Here is a 20,155-nt window from a genome sequence, read left to right on the forward strand (position 1 = left end):
TAACCAGCGTGGGCAGGGATGCAGAGAAAGGGGTGCTCTTACACGCTGCCGTTCGGGATGGAAATGCACAGCTTCTCTGGAGACAGGTCAGCAGTGAGTCAGAGTGGAAGAGTTACCATGTGACGCAGCAACTCCACGCCCAGAGCTTTCCTCACGAGAACTGAAAACTCCTCACACACGGTCCGGTACAGGAGTGCTCAGAGAGCCCTGATTTCTAGCAGCCAAGACATGGTAACAACCCAAATGACCACTGACGGACAAATGGACAAAAAATGGCTCCACCCATCCAATCGAATGTTATCCAGCATTGAAAAGAAATGAAGTCCCGATAACACTTCAGCATGGGTGACCCCTAAAAGCACACCAGCTGGAAGAACCCGCCACAAAGGCCACTTATCATATGAGTCCATTTATATGAAATGTCCAGAAAAGGCAAAACTACAGAAGCAGGAAACAGATGAGAGGCTGTGGGGGCTGGGGGGGAGGTGGAATGGGAGTGACTGCTCACTGATATGGGGGCTTCTTTCTGGGGGAAAGAAAGTTCTAGAAGGACTGTGTAGTGGGTTTTACAACTCTATCAATATACTAAAAAACCACTGAGTTGTATGTTTTAAGAAAAATGAATTTTACAGTATGTGATCTATACCTCAAGAACACTATTATTAAAGAAATAATTTTAAAAATGTGTTGTTCTCTTCTGAAGGGCACTTTGGGGCAAATTAATGCTCTTTCCTTGAGGACGCAGTAGGTGGCATCAGCAGCCTCCTGCTGTTGACGCTGGTCATCTATCTGTCGACTCTGTGCTATGGAACGATCACTGCGGAATCAGTTACTGAGGAGAGAGGCTGAGGGATTAAAATGAATAAACGGCAGACCCAGCCCTCTAGGAGCTCCGTGTGCCATTTTTCTGTTTCTGATACGGCACATACGGTGACACAGAGGAGGAGCTTTGTAAAAGACAGGTGTGAAGAACTAGGGACTCATGAAGACAAACAAGGGGCCACAGTCAAAAGTAGCGCAGGGTGCTGGTTGCCGCAGAGGACTTACTGGGCTCATGTAGACGCCTTGATGGACGTCTCCAAACTGGCCTTCCCCGATGCACCGTCCAAGCTCGATTCTTTCTCTCTGAATCTCATAATCCCTGGCTGCAAAACATGGCATATGTAAGTACCACATTCCCAACGCCGAGAGTACACTTGACGCTGGTTTCATTTCATTATCATCCATGAGTACAGATCGCGCTGGCGGCACGTCAGTCTATGAAAATGCTTTAAACGGAGTGGAATTCTCTTAAACGGTATCTTCAAAGGAATTACATAAACTGTTACGGCATCGCGTGAACTACCAAAACCATGTAAGTTCTATTAAAGGTAGATTTTTTCCGTATTTTTTAATGTCGATTTAGTTTTTATCTGTCTGATAGTTTTCTAAGCAGTTTCTCCAAAGTAGTAAATTATATGCTTAAGTAATCAGTGCTATTAGTTTAGGTATTAATATATGAAAGGCTAAAAAACACAGTTATTTAAAGCAATTATTTAACAAATAACTGAGGGTTGAAAACATGGAGGTAATAGAAAAACTGTGTCATGAGAAACTTTATGTTTTTAAAAGTTTAAGAGTTTTCCACTTTCTTATGATCCTATCTATATTATTCACAGAGCTAAAAGAGTTTAAAGAGGTCGCTTCTAAAAACTAATTTCAAAATCAGGTGACTTGAAATCAAGGTTGAACATATGACATTATAAATTATAAGTATTTTACATTTTGCGAGCATTTGCCTCAAATTAATGTATTAAGTTGTTGTGATTTCATATGAATCCAATTATTTAGTAGGCTGCTGAGGCACACGGAAGTAAACACCAACTAGAAACCTCATCAATTGCTTCTAATCCAGTTAATGGCGGCAGCGACCCAGCTGCACGACCCACACCGTGCACAGTCCATTAGTGCGGAACAAAACGACAGCCAAATGGTTCCAAAGTCTCTCCCTGGTTTACCAAATTATAAACCGCACAGAAAGGTCCAACCCAAATTTTAGACGGCTCTTTCCTCTTTAAAATCAGTTTAGCTAGTAGTTCCATTGGTTTAACAGCACGAATAAACCGATGGAAAGTAGTTGAAAGATAAAAGTTAACTGAAAACTGAAACATCCCACGTCATTCCACAGGTTGCAATTGGCAAGCAAATGCAGTTATTTTAAAGGAGTCCTGTTACCTTCATCTATTCCATAGCTTTCTGCATTGCAATCAAGGGAGAAAAAAATTGAAGACCTTGCTTAGAAATAACTAATAGCAATTAGGTTAACAACAACAAACTCGGAGAGTACATTTCAACATTTACTTTGCTAAGTATTTTAACCACAAACATCAGTTTAAAAAAAAAAAAAAAGAGGACTAAACACAAGCAAACTCTGAATCTCCTTAAATTACCTCGATGTGATGCCAACAATGCTTTTCAACCTCCGGTCGCAAACTCCTGCCCTGTGACTCATTTCTGTGGGGCCTGGACCTTCACAACTCAACACGCGACAGCAAGCGCACAGGTGCAAACTCGGACAGGCTGCAGGGGTGTGTGAGTGACTAAACGGCTAACCCAAATTTCAACATTTTCCATGTTGCTGTGCAAGCCAAAATACCCAAGTTTCAGCGCTTCCTTCTGTTTCGAACCACTCTCTGATACCAGAGCTCTTACAGGGGGACATAGGGCGCCCCTGGGACAGCACAGGCCTGATGCTGGGAGCACCTCTTGAACGTGCACAGTTAATCTAAACGAGAGCATCTTTTAAAACAGTCATACAACAGGGTAAATAAAGCGCCTGGAACATGTAGTTTTCAGGTATGTCCGGCTCTACTGGAATCGGGACATCAGATGTTCAATTATTAAGGCCTCTGGGGTTGTATGCAGACACATAACTGTGCCTCTTTTGGAGGGAGGTTTAGAATATATTTTTAAAATTTAAAAAAAGAATTTTTTTAAAAGTAAACTCTATGCCATATGTGGGGCTTGAACTCTCGACTCCAAGATCAAGGGTCACATATTCTACTGAGAGAGCCAGCCAGGAGCCCCAAGACATTTTTTTTGTTAATGTGAATGAAGTTTCAAGTGTGTCTCCAATTGAAGATCTGGGACCACGTCGACCAACATGAGATCCGGGGCTCCCGGGTTCTCCTCTGTCGAGAACCCCCACAGACCAGAGAGAAGCGGAGCACGGCAGGAAGGGCAGGAAGGGCATGACCGAAGCCTCCCTCTCTGCACACCTCCCAGCCCGAGCTGTGGGGACCGTGCGCTGGAGGTAGGAAGCTCAAGGGCGGTAAAAGACAAAGTCTCCAACAAACGCAATTCACTGACTGTGTGTATTCAAAGAAGTGAACAGACGCGTGTTTGTATTTATTTAACTTTAAATAATACAATCATCTACACAGAGGAAATTTTGTCATCAGTAAAGGCTGTATTACAGAGTCAGGAAACAAATTAAGAAAACCCTGTAACTAAGCACACGTACTACAGGTATCTGAGCGTTAGGTTTCTGACCTCGGACTTGGCCGAGCCTGAAGCAGAATTCTAAAGTGCACTCAGTGAACTGTTAAAGATAGCTTAAAAACAGTATCTAAAACCTCTAAATGTGAGATATTTAGAAGTTCAATACGGTCAAATCTGGGCCAGAACAAAATCAGAAGCCTACTTACTCGAGGGCATGGTGTAGGTGTCTTCTTCGTCTATGATCTCAGCATAATCATCCGTTTCTGCAGGAAAGGAAGCAGATATGTTGGAAGAGGGTAAATATTTGACCTCCTGGCCTTTGATAGAAGAGGCAAAATGAGCTGCCCGAATGCCGCGCTATGGGGACATACTCTCAAGACCCTATTCCTCCACTTTTGCTCACGCATGAGTCATCTATGGAAATACGGGTGACGTTATGGTGTGTCTGTTGTAACACACAGACTTGTCTCTTGGGGACACACGGTGCTGGCATGGAAGGCCCTTGTGAGAACAGAAAGACATGGAGCTTCTATGTCCAGGACTCGAAGCCCCACATCCGTTCCGACTGCAAAACTGCTTTGCACCAAGCCCGTGCTGAAACCTGCCCTGCCTCTCCTGGGGTCGCTCCGAATAGGACGAGTGCTTCAGAGACTGAAAACCTGACTTTGCTCATAACTAGACTCTACAGCAGAATCTGATGCTGGCCTCTCGGAACACAGAACTGATGGCCTGACTGCTGCGGAGAGTACGTGGGTGACAGATTTTGTTTGCTCTGGGTGGAAGCAGCCCAGGGATTATCTCCTGTCACCCTGCACTCAGACATCCTTAGAGTTTGTGTTAATGCCAAAAGGGTGAAATCTAACCAGAAGAATGAAATGACAAGAAATGGCACGTTACAAGGAGCTCCATTTGGAGGGGAAGTCAAGGACTTGTAGTGTCCACTATTCCCTTCGGTAACACGGTGACTTAGAAATCCGCGTGCGAACCAGCGTGGGAAGCACATCCGAGGAGAACAGCCCTCACTTGGACTCACGGGGAGCAGGGCTGCGCCTGCTTTCCTCCTGCAGTGCGCTGCAGGTTTAAGCTGCTGGGCCGGGAAAGAAGGAGCAGTGCTTCCAGAGCTATCTTTGAGGACAGCTCTTCACAGAGAAAATCTGCCCAAGCATCCACGTTAGCCACGTTAACCCCAGAAACACCGAAAGCTAAATGTTCTTCCTTCTGTGCTGCTCTTACTACTTCACTCAGGTATTAAAATTATAGAAAAGAGAGAATATATACAGGCCACATTCTTTAGGATATCAACCGTCCCACATGTTGCCATGGTAATGATTGAGATCAGACCTCAGAGTTACTGGAAGAGCTGAGTTCTTAATTAGAAGTGATTGAAATACGGAAAAAATTCAGTGGGCAGAATACAGTCCACGAGCCAGTTCTCGGTAAAGCATTCGGGAGTGTGAACCGTCCCCAAGTCCTACCTGGGAGGCAGATCGTCTGTCTCGTTCTCACATGCTCTAGGTAACACTGCTTGCAGGATTAAGAAAAACATTCAATCTACCCCAAACCTTACATTCTTTTGTCTCTCTCTTGCCCCCTCCTATCCTGTTCTCAGCGAACTGGCATGTCCTAGCCTCCAGCTTTGCCTCCGTGCAGGTTTAGGGAGGACCGTGGGAAATGGCCGGAATGAAGGGAGCTACTAAGTAGCTACTAAGCTACTAAGGCACTCTGAGAAAGGACGGACCCAGCAGCGGAGGGATGTGCACATGCAGCTGAGAGGAGAGCAGCACACTGCACACACATGGCGTCTACTCATGGTCTTCTCTCTCTTCTGTCAACGATGCCCTCCCTTCAGAAGGCTGACAAAGGCAGAATTTCCACAAGCAACAGAGGCTACCCTCCCTGCCTTCTTTCCTACGAAGCACACACCTGTAGAAGCCAAACACAGCGGGTGAGCCCGGGGCGGCGGGTGACCCTGGCCGTGACAGCTGCCAGACCCCCTGGCCCCTTCCGGCTCCCCCGCTGCCCTGGTCCCAGAGGTGCTTCACCAACCCCGGCCCGCCTCCTGGCTCTCCTGAGGACACGCCCAGATCAATCAGCAGCGCGTGGCTGTGGGGTCACTGCCCACCTGACGCAGGAGGAGGGCACGAAGCTGCCAGAGCTGTCAGAGCAGCCCCTCGCCCAGGACTTGCCATGTGTTGGAGCTCAGTTGCGCTCAGCTGATCCTGGTTTTGGCCAAAATGTCACCCAGCCAGAGACTTTGCCTCTCACTGACCTGCCCCCATCCCCTATCACTGTTCATCATGCTGCATGCTTTACTTTCCTTAGTCCCCGTCACCAACCGGCTGGCAGTCTTTGGTCTCTTGTCCACTGTCTGTCCCTCTCTGGATGGAGAACCAGGGGACCAGAGCCCTTCTCTGCATGGAACACGGGGCCCGGCACAGAGAAGGGGGCGGTCCGTGCTGGCTGAACAGAGGATGACTTCACTGCAATCACGAGGCGAGGAGACCACAGCTGAGGCAGGGACGCGGTGCGGCCTGTGCGGGGCCGAGCAGCCCGGGTGGGGTGGAGCTGCGGGGCGCAGGACAGCCTGCGCCCTCCCGCAAGGTCCCCTCACCTGTCTGTGCTGCAGCCGTGTCCTCACATGGACAATGGGAACACGTATGCGCCGTGCAGGGTTGTTATGAGGATTACAGGAGATACGTACAAAGTCGAGGTGTGGACCTGCGCAGAAGAGCTGGTCACAAAATCATGGCTCCTCGTGGTTCTGCTGCTCGTGAGGGCTCCGCGGGAGGAACCTGGCAGCGGACGGGTTCCTGCCCGTGGAGCCTCTCGGTCAGCCCTCCTGGTGTGACTGCAGTGGCTTCTGGGACAGCCTCTTTTTAGAAAAGCCTCACTCGAAATACCCACCTGAAGCAATTCTGAAGCCATAAAACAAATGGCTAATAGGTACCAGGCCAGCATGCAAAACTGATTCGGGAAAAATCAAGGTGCAGACGCTTTCATCAGTTGCACGATCACAAGCAAGTGCCTGTAATTCTCCCCCCTCGATGCTACGTGAATTTTACAGGAAACCTTTGGGGACATCAAAGCAGTCTGGGAGTGACTCAGGGTGACCTCAGGGGCACACATACTATGGTGTAACAGGACTAGGGAATGTCTCCTGCAGCCACCAGTGCTTGTGTCCCCCGGGGGCTGGTCTTGTGGAGCAGAGCCACTGTCACTGGAGGAACAGGGCCCACTACAAAAGTGTCACTGGAACCTGCAGAGCAGCTCTCGAGCTGCATTACTTGGCTGAGTTCTCCAAGAATTCTTGATCCTGATTCGGTTCTGTTTTCCTTTCCTGGTTTTTAGGATGAGAGGGTTTTACGATCCTGACAGGAGAGGTATGTGTAGACACTTTAGGGCCTGAAAAACCAGAGCCCAGCCTGAAACTGCCTGCACCCCACGATACAGGGGAAAGAGACACAACAAAAGGAAACAGCTTCCGACCCGGGCACCGATAAGGGAAGGCAGACTGGCAGAGGGATGGCGGCGATACCGGGACAACACCAGCACCAGCACCAGCGCCAGCACCAGCACCAGCAGCTGTGAGTCCTTCTCCGCTGACGTGGGTCTGGTGCCGTCAGCCTGCCCTGCAGACAGGAAACTGAGCCTCCCAGGGCGCCCGTGAGCCCTCAAGGTCTCAGTGCCCATTGGGAGGGGGCCGGAACTCGGGGCAGCACTTGGGCACAGCCTCATCCCGAGTCACCCGTCATAGCGTTTATAGGGACTCTTGTCTTCTAAGTCCTCTCTAGCCCTGATGTGGAGCTCGAACTCAACAACCCCGAGATCACAAGTCACATGCTCCACCGGCTAAGCAGCCTGGTGCCCCCGGGGACTTTTGTTCGTGAGACCGGACACCCTACGCTGTGAGACTACGAGATGTTCCTCTAGGGATATTCTGGGGGCCTCCCCCACCCCCGACGCGGCAGAGCTCTGCCCTAGGGATGTTCACGCGACGGGGGCCGGTGTTTCTGGGAGACTGCTTCAGGGCACCCGGCCCGCGAACTGAGTATTTCAAAACAAACACTTTGAAAGTGGAGACTCCTGAAACCTCGAACGACGGGGCGATCTGAAAGGCTGCGTATCACGGCATGCGGTGAAATCGGAACGGGAGGAGGACGTGTGACACGGACAGAACTGACAGCTCAGAAGTTAGGAGGGAAGAGGGCCGCGCTCTCCTTCTCAGAGCAAAGCAAAAAGGCCGAGGCACACGGCCACGGAGACACTGGCCCAGCGGCCCGGCCACTGCGTCTCCTGCTCTGTTGCCCTGCCTGAGGCCGGAGCGCCTGCCCATACAGCTCGCAGAAGCCCTCGCGTCCGTACCTCTCGAGTGGGGCCGTCTGCTCGCCCTCCCACAGAAGAGGGGGAGCTGCTGTGCTTCTGCCACACCTCCTCTACTCGCCTGCCACAACATGGGGCCCCTTGCCCCAGGGGGTGCTTGGGCCCCAGCTCGGACACCTACCATGCTGTGACCCTGCTCCCCCGCTGTCCTCCCTCAGGGAGTCGGAGTCAGCCGACCGACTCCCACAGAGCAATGCTGAGGCAGAGACAAGACCCCTTGGGCACCTCCGTGCGACGCCCCCGCTGGTCACCACCACGTGCCGCCGGCCCAGATGCCCTGGCAAGGGAGATCTCTTCTGGGGCCCCCTGTGCTCTTTCGCATCAATCGCTTTATGAGCCAGACCAGGGTTGGCAGCTGTTCCCTGTCACAGGTCAGACAGCGGGTCTTTCCGACCCTACCGGTCACTGTCTGTGCCACACCCGTCCAACTCTGAGCCGCCCCCTGCGCACAGCTGCGTGTGACCGCGCTCCCATGTGGACCCTGACATGGGAATTTCACAGAGTTTTGATGCCACAAATACTGTTCTTTTGATTTTTCCCCAATCGTTAAGAAAAGTAATAATCATTCTATGCCCCAGGGCCAATACAAAAACCAGAGGCGGGCTGTATTTCGCCCACAGGCCTGTCTGTGGACCCCCGGCCTAGAGCAAGCGGCTAATGCCTTAAGGCTTGTTCATCTGCAAAATGGGGGCAGAAAGACTTGCCCCATCTGACTGACAGAACTGGGAAAGGCCACCGTGGAAAAATGGTTTCAATGCTTAGAGCATGTGGGAATAACCACCTGTCGGCAAACATTTGTTCAAATTCTCGGGCTTTCACGGTAATCCTCACAACAACCATGAGACCCTTCACGGATGAAGACGCACGAGATGAAGCAGTTTGCTCTGGACCCCTCAGCCGGGCTGCTGGTGACGTGATGGGGCCGTGGGGGCGGCAGGAGCCCGGAGTCTCCCTCCTGACCAGGCGCCCCGCAGCAGCCTCGGCCTCGGCCTCAGCAGTCTCCCCACCATGGGCTCATCAGTCCCCGCTCGGGCTCTGCAGCAAGGCCAGCACCTGGAGTCCCACGCCTGTGCATGGGGGACTCCGTGCCAGCAGTGGCTGCTGACTGGCGGGTAACTACCCAGGAGGGGTCTCCACACTGTCCGTCCCACGAATCACATGCACCTTCCCAAAGTCACGTTTAGTAAACATCTTTCACTACTCGAGTTACCAACCCTACAGTGAAAACGATACAGGAAATCTTCAGTAAAAGCATTTTCTCCTTTAATCATGAGGAAAAATGCAACCCTCCCCTCAATCTGAGTTTAGTGTAAAGAGTACAGAGTTTCATGCAGGCAACACATGAAGTGGGCAACAGAAAACACAACAGGTGACTTTCAAGTTTCTCGTTTTTTAGGCGCTACCCTCCACCGCTTGGAGAATCGCCCTGATCACTGCTGCTGGTATCTCTCTAGTTTGTGTAAAAAATCATTTCTTGTCCCTTCCTTTCTACTGCCCACTCCCAGACTAAGAATTATGATATAAATATATATATACACATATATATATACACACCATACTTTGAAAATGTTCTATGGATTTCTATCATTTACAGCTTTTAAGTCTGACTAATCTTGTTGACTAGTACTGTTCTGACAACTGTTCTAGAAATCTAAAGTTCTAATCATAAAATCTAGAAAATTCTCTATGTGTAAATACGACCCAACTCAAATTTACCACTGAGACATGACAGAGAAACTGATAAAGCCAAGTTTTAAGAGACCATTTGTTCACATCATCATTTTTTTAATTTGTTTTGCTGGATCAAAACCATATTTCGCCTTTCATTACATACCGAACCATATTTATGAATAAATATTTCTCATATTAGAAACACAAATGTGAAAATAAATATTACCGTCCCCACTAATTTCATCTGCAGATCCAGGTAGCATGCAAAGAAAGGGGGGAGGCGGGGGGGGGGAGGAGGGCAGGGAGGGGAGAGAGGGAGACACACTATTAAAAAGACAAGTAAGTCAAAGCACAAAGAAAACAAAAAAATCTCCCCCCAGGTCTAATTCAAAAGATGAGCGAGCGATTGCAGTAGTGAGTGTGTTTACTTGGCGTCAGGGCATCACGCCGAGTTTCCAGCTGTCCACACGTCATACAGAGCTCCACAGCCGTTCTGTAAAGCTGGTCCCGACCACACTGAGCAGAACTAATCTGACAGGCTCTCAGTTAACTGCTAAAACTAGCCTGTACCCGCTCAAAGGAGAGTTGCATCCTGTCAGATAACAGTGAAGAGAAGCAGTCATCCCTGAGTCTGGTGAAGGCTAGCCTCCCCCAGGGAGCCCCAGGCCAGGCCCAGCACAGAAGCTGAACAACGTGCCAAGTTTCCACGTGAATTTATGCAGCGTTGGGAGAAATCCCTGTTCCGATCATTACAAATAACCTTTGCTTCCCAAGAAAAGATGCAAGTGGCCTGGCGGCCTCAGCTCCACAGCGCCCCCGAGTGCCTGCCAGCGAAGCACGACAAGCAGCCGGGGGTCCCTCGGACCCTCCTCCATTCCGCAGCACGCTGCTGTAGGACACCCGCAGCGTAGACCGAGGTACCTGCCGGCCCCCCAAATCAAACCAGGAAGCCTCGCCTCGCCCGGTCATGCATTTGAAAACCAGCACACAGGCAAACAGGACGTCTTCTCTCCGAGGGCAGCCCCCAGCGGGTCAGTGTGAACCGCCGCCCCGTGCGGCTGCTGGGCAGCACAGAGCACGTACACGGAGCCCCGGTTAAGGCACACTCAGCTCAGGGCAATGTACAAGCGTCCGGTTAGGCCCGCGGCCCGGGCGGGGTTAGTGGGAGCCGACACGAGCGAGTGCAGTACCGGTAGAAGGCTCATGGGAACAGAAGACCAAAGGGAGAAAGCGCCTAGCTTTCTTAACTTTATGCTGGCGGGGACTGACTCCTTTATAAAGAGGCAAGAGGAAGAAAGAGAAAAATAGAAACACATTATTTCATACGAAAATACAAAAGAAAACTTACGTTACATTTTAAGGCAGCTCTATAAAAGCAAATACAAACTTGGAATGCTTTCATTGGACTACTGGCTCACTTTATTCCTTACTCTGGTTTGACTTGAGTTTTAAAAAGCATACTAATATTTCAAAATACAAGTTCCTCTTTTAGCCAAGATTAGCACTAGATACAGAAACTCTTAGCCAGACACACGAGTCTCCCAGCTCTGCAGAGCCAGCCAAGTGAAGGTAGTACAGACATTTTTACAAATAACAAAACTGAAACAAACTGAAAACAAGACCAAAAAAAAAAAAAAAAAAATCAATAAATAATCCAAGAATCCTGTGGACATTCAACCACAAGGAAAAACTGCCAGAAACTAGCACATCGTGATCTGTGAGTTTCATGAGCAATTTCCCCCAAATCATCAACAAAGACACAGGCTCACAGACCTCCAGGGTACACCCTAAATAAATGACTTTAACATACAAACTAGCAATGAGGTGTCTGAATGCGCAGCCTGCAAAGTCCCGTGGCCCCTAGCACGGTCTGCTCACGAACTGCACACTGCGACAGCGTCTCTGCTCCAGATGCCGGGGGCAGCCCAGCCTGCCAGAAGTGCAGCGCAGCAGCGCAGAGAAGCAACAACCACAGTGTGGCACGGGGCAGAGAGGGCGTCTGTCAGACGGAAGTCAGAACAGGGGACTACAGCTCCTGAACACGCAGCGTTAAGAACATGGGACACAGAAGACACGCAACATTTAAAGGCATCCCAGGGGTCCCCTCGAGAAAGGACTTCAGGGGTGGCCCAGGGAGAGCAGGGCCAGGACCCACTGATGCAGGGACTTACAGACGGTGTCAGCGTGTTAGGAACGGAAGCAAGAGCAACGGAAACAGACCACGGAGTGATATTTCAGATGCTGCATTGTGGCCACGACCCTGTTACAGAGGGTTTCACCCTCTTGTCGCCGTCAGGAGGGTGCAGCTTCCTGTGGAGGCCTGGCGCTAAGCCTGCATGTGCCCAGGTGGGCCTGGGCCTGGGGCTGAGGACGAGGGCAAGGGCAGGAGCTCCAGGGGCTGTGATGGCTGAGACAGGAACCCAGACGGCGGGAAAGGGGACAGCATTCCGTCAGTGTCCTGACTTCGGTAATTACATTGTGATCGTGTGAGAGGATGTCTCTGGTCTTCGGAAATACACGTCGGAACACTTGTCAGTAAAGGGGTACACCATGTCCACAAGTCCCATCAAACAGCCCAAAGGGGAAAAAACTGAGCAAAGACAAGGAGGCCAAAATACAGTGAGTCCAAGTAAGCAAGAGGAGAAACTCATTTTACTAGTATATGTGCTGCTGAAGCAAGCACTCATTTCACTGTACTAGTGTATGTGCTGCTGAAGCGAGCACTCATTTCACTGTACTAGTGTATGTGCTGCTGAAGCGAGCACTCATTTCACTGTACTAGTATATGTGCTGCTGAAGCGAGCACTCATTTCACTGTACTAGTATATGTGCTGCTGAAACGAGCACTCATTTCACTGTACTAAACCCATTCTCTGGGTGTGGAATTATGGAAACATAAAATAATCAAAGAACACATATTTGAGTTGAGATGCGGGCTCCCCTACTCATTCTTTGACCTTGAAAAAGTTACCGAACTTGTTTCATCGGTGAAGTGAGGCAGTGATGGCGAGCACCCCGTGAGGTTCCCCAGGCTCCTGGCACAGGGCAGCTGCTGCCCAAGTGTGAGCTAGTCCCATTCTCTATCGCTTATTTTATTTCTAAACTGACCTGAGTACTGAGTTCTCCTCCGACAAGGGCTCTGAGGGGAAGCCACGGTCCTGGCTTTGAGGGCGGTGGCACCCCAGGGCAGGGGCCGGGGCTGGTAGGGGAAGTGACCAGAGGCTTAGAGGAGATGCTGTGGATTCCACAGCGGTGAAGGGCGGGGGTGACACAGGAAGCTTCTCCAGGAGCTGGCACCCCGGGCATCAGCTGGAGGGGACCAGCACTCTCCTTCCTGCTTGTCTTTAGTGACACAAGCAGAGCAGCAGCCCAGATAAGGCCAAAGTGCACGAATCCATAACACTGCGCAGAAAATCCCTAACGCTGCTCAGAAAACCGGAATGCTGCTCGGAAGACGAGGGCACAGAAGAACAAGACCCAGCCAGGGCAGCGCCGCATCATTTTAGAAAACCGGAGAGTAAAGGGAATGCAGAGGGCAGCTCTCCATCTCTCTAGGAAGCATGTCCCAGGGTGAACGAAGAGCCGGGAGGAAAAGCTGTTTTTGCAAAGACGACAGTTAACGAGGTAAAGACGTGGCAGAAGTCACGGGAGGCCACCTCGCGGCCCGACAGAATCCAGGCCGGCAAAGATACGGGCACGAAGGCCTCGGGTGCAGTGCTCACGGGAGCTTTAGAAGGCTTGCTTGGACACTGACCCAGCCGACTGGTCGGTCTGCAGGTCCTGGCGAGAGCGAGCTACATGGGGTGTGTTCTTGTAAACAACCCAACAAGCCGCTGAGCCTGAATCTGATCCAACTTCCCTTGATCCTAGTAAATGGCCCATGGCCCCTGGGGAATACAGAAATGCAGGGGCCCAGGGGGAGCACATCAGCACAGACGTGTCCCTATCTGGACCCAGGGTGTGGGGACAACAGCATAGGCAACACAATGTCTTCAACAGATAAAGCGCGGCGATGCTGCTTATTAGTGGAGGTGACGGGGGAAGGTGGAAACAGGGACACGGGGCTGAGGTAACAGGCGTGTGGCCTGGGAAGTGTGGAAAAGTGAACACGCCGTTGAGTCTGTGGTCGTACTCGTTACTCTGTGTTTCCTGTGGGCTTTTCCTCCTGGGAGGGATCTCAGCTGCTCCCGCAGGGGGCCTCCACGTGTCTCTCTACATGTCTGCAGCCCAGGGGTCAAGGCCAGCTCAAGACTCAGGACTAGGAACACAGTTTAGCTCTGGAGACTACTTTAGAATGCATGGTCTAGCCATCTCAGTGCCCATGTGACTCCAGAGTAGTTTTCTCAATCCCATGAGAAGCCAGAAAGGGGAGAGGCAGGTGGTTGGGCTAACTGGTCTCGGCAGAGACAGAGTTCCAGCGCCCTGGTGAAGGCAGCGGAGGGAAGCCAGCACAGCGGGCTGCCCTGGCCATCAGCCACCCTGACCACACCCAGGGAGAAACCACTGTGACCCTATTGACGACTGAATGTCTCTCCTAACAGGAGACAGATTATAGAGCCCACTAGTGATCGCTGCAATCCGAGCTTCTAGTAAGCCAGCTACTTGGAACAAGCCAGTAACACCCAATACTTACACTTCCTGCAATTAAATATACTCAGCACCATCGATTTGATTAAGTTACATCACAGAGCACGTAAATTATAAAAATCAACTCTGCATGTACTAAGTGCTAATACTCTAAGTTAGGGTACTTAAAAAAAAATTCCCAAAAGCTAGTGTTAAAATCAAGCTTTCAGCAATAGACAGGACTGCACTGTAAACCAGAGCAGTGAGAAATGAAGCCAGCAGGCAAACCGGACAAAAGAAACCCTTTCAAACCCGAGTAGAGGGCAGGCTTTTGAATTTTAACAGAAGAACGTCAGACATGAGGCAGTACTATGCTATTCTGGACAAATGGGGGGACAGACCACAATGCAATCACACTCAAGACTGTTCCAAACCAGTCCTCCCTCCACAAAGGAAAGTCACTAAGCTTCTGAATGATTCAGAGTGGTCTAGGGTAAAGAGAGCGGGCTGTCGAGTTCCAGGCGTAAGTTTCTATCAGGCTTTCTAGCACTTACTATGTGAATCAGGCCCGGCTACCTCACCTCTTGAGTCTTAATCTCCTCACCTGTAAAGTGGGAATGGTACGAGGAAGAATGTCTGGAGATTTAAACAAGATAGCGCAGGTGAACATGGCAGGCATCATCTCTGGGCCCCGTGTGCGTATAAATATCTGTGGACAGGAGCGCCTGGGGGGCTCAGTGGGTTAAAGCCGCTCCTTCAGCTCAGGTCATGATCCCAGGGTTCTGGAATCGAGCCCCGCATCGGGCTCTGTTCCGCAGGGAGCCTGCTTCCCCATCTCTCTCTGCCTGACTCTCTGCCTACTTGTGATCTGTGTTAAATAAATAAATAAAATCTTAAAAAAAATTTTTTTTTAAAAATACCTGTGTATAAACTTGTGTTTATGCATCTGCAACACAGTAACAAGTGAGTCACAGACCAGGCATGTGCCACCTTGTATTTTACAGAGCTTTACAGTTTACAAACTATTTTGCATATATAAGTGACTTATAAATTTATAATGAATCAGCTGAAAGCAAGTAACATTTATTTTGTTAAATACATTTTAGTTTACGGGTGCCTGGGTGGCACAGTGGGTTAAGCCTCTGCCTTCAGCTCAGGTCATGATCTCAGGATCCTGGGATGGAGCCCCACATCGGGCTCTCTGCTCAGCGGAGCCTGTTTCCCCTCTCTCTCTCTGCCTGCCTCTCTGTCAACTTGTGATCTCTGACAAATAAATAAATAAAATCTTTAAAAAAAAATACATTTTAGTTTAGAGTAATTTTTAGTCACTAACTGGAAAAACCTAAAAGCCATAAAGGAAATGATGATGCACAATTAACAACTAAACCAAAAAATCTGTTCTGAAGTTAAAATTTTCTAAATTGCAACAAATACTGAAAAAGTGCTGTCACACAGGGCTCAGCAGAAACAATCAAACCAGACATCTCTGACAGAAAAAGATCACCATGTCCACGTTCATGGCAGAGATGTAAAAGAGAAAAACGTTCTACAACCTCTGACCCCACTTCATGCAATCGAAACGGTCAACCGGAGCCCTGGTCATACTGTGGCCGCGTCATCACCACGTGCGGCCCTGTACTTCTGGTCACAGTAAGGTTTAAAAAACAAACCAAGAAAACCCTAAAACTCAGAAACCAACCAAACAAAAAACCAGAGTTTATACCTTCAAAACATTTAAAATTCAGCTTTATTCACTGCCCTGTGTTCCTGGAGCATTTGTGTGTGTGTACATACACACACACACACACACACACACACTCACTCTCTCTCCCTCTCTCTCTCTCCTGGCTCAAGCCCCATCCACGATGCAGGCCACCCCCCTCCCTGCCATGCTCGCAGCCCCTTCCTGCAAGCACTGGGCTCTCGGTCCTAACTGAGCTGCGCTATAATACACACGTGTCTCCAAAATCTTATTAGGCTAAAAAAAATTACCTTAGGCCCTCGGAATGATGTGCCCAGGGAACTGTGCTGTTACTCTTTAAATCTTTCAATGTTACATCTATTTTCATAGGGAAACTTTGCCGAGACTTCAAAGGCAATCTCTCCGTATGGTCACCATACAGCTGTGGTCTTAATGAAGATGACTGAGGACTGACATTTCTTTGCAAGAAAACAAGAATGAGAGCCTGGTACCTCCTCTCGCAAAGTCAGGATTCTGCTCCATTTCCCAACCAGGGATCCACCCAGAGCTGAAACGCCTTCGGTTATCTGGATCTTCATTCTCCCTGTTGGCGGGCTTCCACGCTCCTCACCCAAATGCTCCAGAACCACTCTCAGTGATGAGCTCACAGGCCGCCATCCGAGAGCCAAGGACTCTCACGTGCCTGCGAGCTCCGAGTGTCCTGCCTTTCTTCCTTCTGCTCCCGGTCCCGGAATTGCATTTCTAAGTCCTGGGCGGGCTGTCTCCACACCTCGCTCAGGCATCCACTGACTCACTCAAACACAGTTATGAAGTACTGATGTCCCTCCCATCAATAAGCAGAAAACTAGAACAGCCTTTGCCCTATGATGGGGCTGTGATCTTGTGGACAAGACGGTTTCTAAATTGATCACATCCATCTAAAGACTTTTCATAACAGAAGGATGCACAGTGGGCTAGAATACTCTGGGGAAGGAGTCTGGAGTAGTCAGGGAAGGCTTCTAGGAGGTGGTGATATCTGAATCTGGTCTGAAGACCAAATAAGAACTTTTCAGAAACAGGGCAGTCAGACAAGTTCCACTTTCTCCACCTTGCAAGTGCTTCTCCATCTGTACCCAAGGGAACCCCTCTAAACTGGCACTGAAAGAGAACACTGCCTAGGGGGCAATAATGCCCAGTTCCAGTCATTTCAAGGGCGACAGTAACACATCTGTTTACTTTCTGAGTTTCTTTGCTCAGATCTGTGAGAGAGGGAGGAAAAAGGTGCTGTAAGGCTATCAGAGATCATAGCTAAGGCCTGTGAAGGACTTAATGCCGGGAAGCCATTCTGAACACTTACTAAGGAGAGTCCTGTCCCCTCCTTGCTGTGTGTGACCCCGGCCAAGCTGCTGTACCTGCTGCATCTCCTGGTCCCTCTCCCTGATCTCAGCCACCTCGGTTGCAACTCTCACTTCACTCAGCTACCGGCCCCCATGTTACCTGATCAGAGATACTTTCCTTGACCACAATTCTATGATCTCTTAAAAAGTGTTCTTTATTTACATAGTCTCTACTCCCAGTGTGTGGCCAGAACTCGTGACCCCAAGATCTAGAGTTGCACACTCCGACTGAGGCAGCCAGGGGCCCCTGACTACAGTTTTCAAAAGCCTCCCCCTTGCTGCTCTCGGTTCACCTGCTACGTTTTAATCCAGTGTCTCTGATCTGTCTCCTCCGCAGAGTGCCAACTGCGTCACGGCAGGGACGTGGCCTTGCTCTCGCCGTCCTACCCCGCACTCAGCACGGTGCCTGCACGCGGCCAGCGCACGGCACTTGCTGACTCATGCACAGTGGGGACTGTCGAACTGCACTGACACCCATCTCACAGGGCTCGCGAGGGGCTCCACGAGACGGGGCGAGACAAGAGAAGCACGTGCTTGCGGTTGGCATGTCACGGGACCGCAGCTCCAGCTGGGAGCCAGGACAAAGAGAGTGGGCTCGCTGCAGGGGGAGCAGACCCTAGTCTGTAAGCCCGGGGCAGCGGGTTCTCTCCCTCAGGGGCCCAGGGCCACCCCCACGTGGTGCAGGTCTCCACGCTGCTCGGTAAAGAAATCCCCCGGGGCTGGAAACCGTACAGGCTTTCTGGGTATCAATGTAAGAGCTTCCGGGTTAGTGTGAGGCAGACTCCTGGTGGGCCGGATGTTAGGTTTTACGGTCTCTGTGGGGACATAAATACCCACACGGGTCAGCCCAGTTCACTGAAGGGAGTAGGCAGCGGTGGGATGACCAGGGTGCGGAGCACTGCAGAGCCACTGGTGTGGTCGCGAAAGGTCCCCTAAACCCCAAGTGCTCTCCTTCGCCTGCAGTGGTAAATGACCACAGTGACAAGCACGTTAGAGTGTCACCGTAAGAACGGGAACACAGTGACCCGGGTTCCGGCCAAAGGGACAGCTCCAGCAAGCTCACCGGCTGCTGTGAGAGGGTGGGGGAAGAAGCTGGAAAGCGACGTGTGTGTTGGCAGGGGCAGCTCTGAGGGCTAAGCTCAGGGGCCTAAACTTTGTCCAACTGTAAATTCGAACTGCAGGTCTCTGACCAGACAGGTGCCTATTTAAATGATATCCACAGGATGGCAATGCGGTTGATTAACCTGGAGGAGGGACTGCGGTCAGACCTGCGGCTAGGGGAGAGCTAGGGACGATGAAGGCGGGACGGGAAAGCGGGGGTGGCAGAGAGACGTAGACCCCGATGTTCGAGGACGTCCGTTGCTAAAAGCTCGGAAGTTCAAAGCCCGAAGCAGGGAGGACACGGATTAAAGGGAACCCGGAGAACCGAAGGAGCCGATGTGAAGGGTTTCGGAGGACCTCATCTGAGCCGCAGTCCCGACACACCTGACAGGGCACCCCTGCTCTGCTCTCGCTTCAGCGCGGGCTGAGGAGCACACTGGCCCCCACGGGGCTGGTGCACATGCTCGTGGCCCAAAGCATGACGGCGCGGAGCTCTGAGAGCGGCACAGCTGGCCCCGATCTCACCTGTTCTAGACGGCACACTGCGGGTCATCCCAGGGCGCCGGCTATCCTCTCCGCGGGACCCAGGCCTGCTCAGGGAGTGACTCCTCTGCCAGGCTCACCACTTTAGCGCTGGCAGCTTTTGTCTGTGCAAATGGATCACAAACTCCCTGAGGGCCTGGTTAACACCTGCTCCATGGTGGCCCAGCCCCGCCGCTGGGTTTGGAGAGCACACCCGTGAAGGCAGCATGCCGGCATAAAGGACTATTCTTCCAGAACGTGCTGGCAAGCCCAAGGCCACCAGACATCTGACCGGCCAGGGCCCCAGCTCGAGTACCCAGAATGTTCTCCAGCTCGTCAGGGAGTGACTGCAGTGCTCTGGCACATCTGTCCCACAGCTCATCACTAGAGTCTTTGCCGAGTGTATAAAGCTGGGCATGAACACTTCTTGAGAGAGTGTTGTGGGGTGTTTGTGCACAGTAAAAAATCAGCAATTACATTTGGATGCTGGAACACTAGGGAGGAATATAGTCATTGACCTGGCAGAAGCATAAAACTAAATTTCAGAAAAAATTAACTCAAGGGAAATCAAAAGAATAGGAATTAGGTTTCTTCTGAGTCACATTATTAGACACTGGAGTTATTAGGAAGCTGCTGTTGTAGAAACGTAGCACAGAGCTCAGACTGGACTGTAGATGTGCGTGTGTGCATGTATGTACACGAATGCGCACACACATGCATGTCTGTGTGTTGCGTTCACGTGTGCACACATATGTGTGTCTGCATGCTGTGTTCACGTGTGCACACACATGCGTGTCTGCATGGACGTATAAAAGACACCAAACTTGGGTCCACAGAAGATGCTTCCCGTTCCTGCTTTCCTCATTTCCCACATTATTCAATGGGGGAAAATGGCATATATTTTTTGAAAACATACGAAGGAAAGCAAACCATACTCATGACCCCAGCAAAGAATAGTTAACATACTGCCTGTGCCAGTATCTTAACTATATCTCTTAAAAAAGCAATATTCAAACATGACTTGATGTTAATTGTGAAAAACAGAAACCACTGAAAAACATTTTGCATTTTTTGAACTCAGAACAACACTAAATACACCAAGTACACACTGTTACATTCTAGGTTGCAAAGATACATTATAGCGGCAGGCTCCAGAGTGAGAGCGTTCACTCTGAACAGGATCAACATAGCATCACAACTGAAGCGAAACTCGCAATTCTATATGGTCTTGGAAGAAATCCAGTATTACACATACGTCTTCTCTACGGAAAATCTGTGAACCACATTTAAACCTGTTTAATGACGTTAAAATTCAGGAGCTTTGGGTCATCAGACTGCTTAGCTTTCTAAGCTATTC

The 20,155-nt window shown here is 50.3% G+C and overlaps 1 protein-coding gene across 26 annotated transcripts in view; it reads right to left on the minus strand.

The window, feature by feature from the left end:
• The window catches only part of PTK2 (protein tyrosine kinase 2), a 246,281-nt gene that overhangs the window by 66,374 nt on the left and 159,752 nt on the right, over window positions 1-20,155 (minus strand). For 16 of the 26 annotated variants that reach the window (XM_045078169.1, XM_045078191.1, XM_045078190.1 and 13 more), the window contains 4 exons: window positions 9,758-9,775; window positions 3,687-3,743; window positions 2,215-2,235; window positions 1,048-1,145 (listed from right to left, as the gene is read on the minus strand). In XM_045078169.1, the coding sequence (XP_044934104.1) occupies window positions 1,048-1,145; window positions 2,215-2,235; window positions 3,687-3,743; window positions 9,758-9,775 (194 nt within the window). The remainder of the gene's footprint in view (window positions 1-1,047; window positions 1,146-2,214; window positions 2,236-3,686; window positions 3,744-9,757; window positions 9,776-20,155) is intronic. The other 10 variants (XM_045078182.1, XM_045078175.1, XM_045078183.1 and 7 more) reach the window with 3 other exon arrangements.

Source organism: Mustela putorius, unplaced genomic scaffold, assembly GCF_011764305.1.
Source record: "Mustela putorius furo isolate JIRA1106 unplaced genomic scaffold, ASM1176430v1.1 tig00000228_pilon_pilon_pilon, whole genome shotgun sequence".
Taxonomy (NCBI): Eukaryota; Metazoa; Chordata; class Mammalia; order Carnivora; family Mustelidae; genus Mustela; species Mustela putorius.